The 4,918-nt window shown below is 38.2% G+C and overlaps 1 protein-coding gene across 1 annotated transcript in view; it reads right to left on the bottom strand.

The window, feature by feature from the left end:
* LOC107722782 (tripartite motif-containing protein 16-like) overlaps positions 1–1,694 on the bottom strand; it is a 6,894-nt gene extending 5,200 nt beyond the window's left edge. Inside the window, exons 1-2 of the mRNA XM_016531252.1 lie at positions 1,048–1,694; positions 390–485 (exon numbers count right to left, since the gene is read on the bottom strand). Coding sequence (XP_016386738.1) covers positions 390–485; positions 1,048–1,626 — 675 coding nt within the window. The 5' untranslated portion in view covers positions 1,627–1,694. The remainder of the gene's footprint in view (positions 1–389; positions 486–1,047) is intronic.
* Between the last annotated feature and the right edge of the window lie 3,224 nt (positions 1,695–4,918).

Raw genomic sequence — 4,918 nt, 5'->3', positions numbered from 1 at the left:
GTTTGCATGTCCATCTCTTTCCACACTGAGTGCAGGAGAAAGATTTCTTGGCTCTTCTTTTCTTTAAAACTTTCTGAGTTTGAGAGCAACTCAAAGGATTTTTTTCAGTTCTGAAGTGATTTTTTCCCTCAACTTCACTCAATTCTTCATTCTCCTCACTTTCTTCAGTCAACTCTGAAATAAAAGTATAAATGGTACATTTGTCAGTAACTCATAAAAAAGTTAAAAGACATAAAATCGAACCCTGATGTAACAGCAGAAAGTTGACAACTGCTATACAAAACTGTTGTAATTCTGATGCAGTCTCATACATTTACATAGTACATTATATATATATATATATATATATATATATATGATTAAATTACATATTCACTATCCAGCCATACCTTGAGTGCATCCACAGCCTGTTTTAACTCTTCCATTTGCTTCACTCTGTCATGGATCTTTTCCTGAATCTCAGCTTGGGTGGCGCCCAACCGTTGCTATGAACAATTAAACACAACAAATTCATGACAATGAGGTGTAGTGACAGGAATGTTGTAAACACAGCATCCTTCCACACCACAACACTTCCACATGACAGTGCTGTCACTTTTGGATACTCGTTGTGCACCTAATATGAAACATTCTCATCATTTTAAAGCATTAACATTCTTTCACAATGAAACCCAAATTTGGCTATAATGCAAGTTATTGTGCAATAACATGAGTTGAACAATTGTGTGTTTTCTTTACTGTTAATAATGAAACCCTTCCTCACCAATACATTTCCTCATCTCCTTTTTGGGTGGAGATCACTCACTGGCCATGTTTGTTTTAGAATAGTTGGCTACTCTTATACTCAATCTAGCATATACAGCATACCGAGAATGACATTTTTTGCAAGAATAGGTGCACTGTTGCATACAGGAGGTGACAGGTTGAACGGTCTTTCATAATGTTACTTCTGCTGGTCATTATCGCCATTTAATCTGTTGCCATAACATATTCACCAGTGTAATATAGGTAAAAATATGATCCCAATTGCACTTTTTGTAGTCTTACCTGCATTTCCGCCCTTTCCTGTTCAGCGGACACCATGTCGTGGCCCTTATGCTCTTTCACTGTACACAACACGCAGATACACATCTGGTCTGTCCGGCAATAAAGCTCCAGACCTTTCTGGTGCTGCGGGCAAATCTGACGGTCAAGGTGTCCGATCTCATCGACCAACTTATGTCGTTTGAAGGTGGATGATTCGTAATGGGGCTTCAAGTGCTTCTCGCAGTAGGAAGCAAGACACATCAGACAAGACTTGACAGCTTTCAGCTTCTTCCCGATGCAGATGTCACATCCCACATCCTGGGGTCCCGCATAGTTGTAGTCAGGGGCCGGAGGGGCCGGTGGGAAAGAGTCTGAGTTTCTGAGGGATGAAGATGAATGGCGTGAGGACTGAAGGCGGCGTGGATTGGGCCTCTTGTTGTAGGTGACCCTGCACTGGGGACACATGTACTGTCCAGTGTGGTCTGCATGATCCCAATAGGTCTTGATACAGACAGAGCAGAAAATGTGACCGCATGGGATGGAGACAGGCTCTCTGAGATCTTCCTTGCAGAGGTAACAGAGGTCCTGGTCAAGCGACATGGTTAAATCCCCAAAGATCTCACAGAAGGAAATGTGTGCTCGTGTGCGATACAGGAAAAGTGAGTCTAAAGTACCACCACAGCATGTTATATAGAGTAAACAGGGAGGGAGGCTAAACTGGTTATGCAGAAACCAGCAAATGAATGGAGGAGTGGCTGAGGCACAGGTGAGGACAGCGATTGAGAGAAAGAAGAAACATGTATCATCAGATGTCAATGGAAATGATGACAGTGAAGAAGAGAAGCATGAATGAAATGCATGATCTCAGGGCATAAAATTGTTCTGAGAGTTGCAGGACTCTAGAAAAAGCACTCTTGCATCACATACACTTGCATTTCTTTTATCTTTGATAAAAAAGCTTGACTTGTGACTACTGCGTCTAGTGGTAAGCGATGATCTCATTGTTAGAGTGTTTATGCACAGTTTTAGGGGCGCATGCTGGCAGAGCATGCGGCCTACACTGCGGAGGAGCTGCCATGATGGAAGAGTGCTTAGAGACCAAGTATATATTGACTTTTGGCACACTCCATCAAAGCTGGAGGGTAATTTATTTGGAGGGAGGATGAGTATACTTTGGTTTTTTTTTTTTCCTCCTTGAAAGACTTTTGAGTAAGAAGAAAGTATTTTTTATATTAAGAGCCCTTTACCATCTAAATATCTGAATTGTGCATCTAAGTAGGTGAGAGCATGGTGCAAGGGATGATTGGAGCATGAAGAGGGTTGTTACACTGTCACTTTAACCACTTAGACATTAGGTTGAAATCGCTATCATACATCATCACATCCAACTAAAGTGAGTCTCTGTGTACAGATATAAAAGCACAAATATAATTTTGAAAAGGAAAAAAAAACATTTTGCAATAACTTGATTTGCCATTCATCAGGTTAAGGCTTGTTAAACCACTGAACTCGTGTCATCTCAATAGCAACAGATTATCTAACCACCACTCAAAATTTTACATAAATGTTTTTTAAAAATAATCTACAAATATCATGTCTGAGCAGGCGGGGTAGTTGTAACAGTACGTACTTTTATTAGACCCAAAAAGATGGAACAGTGCATAAGCCGACATTTAATATTTTATGCCAACTGTGAAAGTGACTTACATGCACAAACATACTTTCCGTTATGTTATTTTGATTATTGGTGTATGTTTTCTGTACTGGTTCAGTCATTTTCCAACTTGTTCACCTTTTTAGAATAATACCTTTTGAATCAAAAGCTGAACATGACATAGGGTGGAGATGAGGTTGACGGTGGATATTCTAAAAATAACTCTGAACAAGAAATTTGATTAACAAAACAAATGCATGTAGAAAATTTTACCTTCCCGTATAGGCAAGGTTGTATCAATAGCTTTCGTGTACTTTCCAATTAATTTGAACACTTTAGATAAAAACTGTAGATTAAAAACTAATTAAATTTGTAGCAGATAAACATGAGGAAATTATATCAAAGTTTGAGATTGTGTTGCAATTCATTAAATGATAAAAAATTATTTGGGAGCAAAAATAACAGTGTGCCGATCTTTTTGCTTTTCAGATCATGCAAAACACATGCACACACTCCCGTTGAGTTACAGTTGTTTGCAAAAAGTGTTACAACCATCCCCAGTCTGGAAGTGAAAACCAACTAACACTTGAAATGTTTTTAATAGTCTACTGAAAGAAGAAAAGAAGTGCACAACATTGAGTACATTTTTAAATTTACAGTAGCAGCTTTAACTGAAACAGCAGCTGCTGTGTCTTCCAGCAATACCCATTTTCCTAAGAAAAGGCGTTTATCCTGTTGCTCAAAAATGATGGAAATAAGTGTTTGTTTTAGATTAGCCTCTCTCATCTCTCTCGAGCATACATCCTCTGTACGGCACAGGAATCTCTGTTGCAAAACAGGAAGTGGAAGTGAATTTGCAGTGGCTCACATTCAGTGTGGTGAAAAGCTAATTAGAACATTTCTACTGGGATTGCAAATCCACACCCATATTCCTCACCAAATCTGAGCCATTCCTTTTATTTGACCAATTCCAATTGTTTTTTAAAACATTATTTTACACTAACTTCCATTATACGTGTTGTTCTTGTTATAGAAATTGTACATAACTGGATATTATCCAAAATCAAGTACGCAAATGGACATTTAATGTCTGCCCATCTCAAACTAATACTCAAGATTCCTTTTATAAGATGTGTGTCGGCTTGTATGTTTCAACAGCAAGAGCAAAAATGTTGGCAGGAATGCACCCAGACCTGATAAGTGAGATAACAGCAAGTCAAGAGAGGCCTGCAAAGGTGAAAGTTTCCACTGTTGATGAGTATATCCAGACTTCAGCAGGACATGTGGTGTGACAGTGCAGGAGAGTCTGCAGCCAATCTAATGACGTGTCTGACTCCGGATCATCGGCTAGTCTGTGTCAGTGGTCATACCAAATAATGATCTTTAAAATAGCATCATATGACCCCTTTAAGTCATAGTTCTAAAGGTCTTCAGATCAAAATAGCTGATCAATTAATAACTGGAACTTTATGACAGAGATAATTTGCAGTCTTAAAATAAAACTTGGAACAATAGTTATGATGGGTCTATCTAATAGTTAAGCATAGTCTATCACTGTTTTTCCATGCAGTGTTTCAAATCTTTCCATAAATAAAAAAATAGTTTTTTATTTTATTTATATTCATATGTGTGAAAAAAATGCTTTTCTAATAGAAATTTATTTTTCCTATAATATATCTCACAAAATGTTGTGAGATATTGTGTATGTTGTGCAGTCAGTGTATACTGTACTGCATGTAGAGGTTTTTATAGACGGCTGATCTTGTCTTTCCTGATCGCTCTGTAACTGAAACTGTCATGCCACAGTGACACATTTGTAGAAACGTGTAGACATGAGTGAATCGCAGTAATAGTGTGACTGACAATTTACCTTTCCCTGTCTCTCACATTCGTTGAGAAAGAGCTGCATGTTCAGCCTACTCAGACTATTATTTCACAAACCTTTTGTACATGAGCATAGTTGATAAGAATGTAACAGCAAGCAAAAGAAGAAAAGCAATATTTGGGCTTCAGACATAATTTCAGTTATCATGTGCTAATATCACTAACCCAGACATTCCTTCAGTCAAGCAAAGGAAAATTTATCAATGTCAACAGTGAACTCGCACATGAAGCTAAATTACTATCGCTTTTAGTGCACAGAATGCTGGTCTTCCTTTGTGATTTTTGAGAATTTCGTTCTGCACAGCCTGTTCAATTTTATCTGGCAATATGCCAGATGAGCAGCCAAACACATAC

This window comes from Sinocyclocheilus rhinocerous, unplaced genomic scaffold (genome assembly GCF_001515625.1).
Source record: "Sinocyclocheilus rhinocerous isolate Xijiao unplaced genomic scaffold, SAMN03320098_v1.1 scaffold544, whole genome shotgun sequence".
Taxonomy (NCBI): Eukaryota; Metazoa; Chordata; class Actinopteri; order Cypriniformes; family Cyprinidae; genus Sinocyclocheilus; species Sinocyclocheilus rhinocerous.
This window is presented reverse-complemented; position numbering and strand designations above follow the sequence as displayed.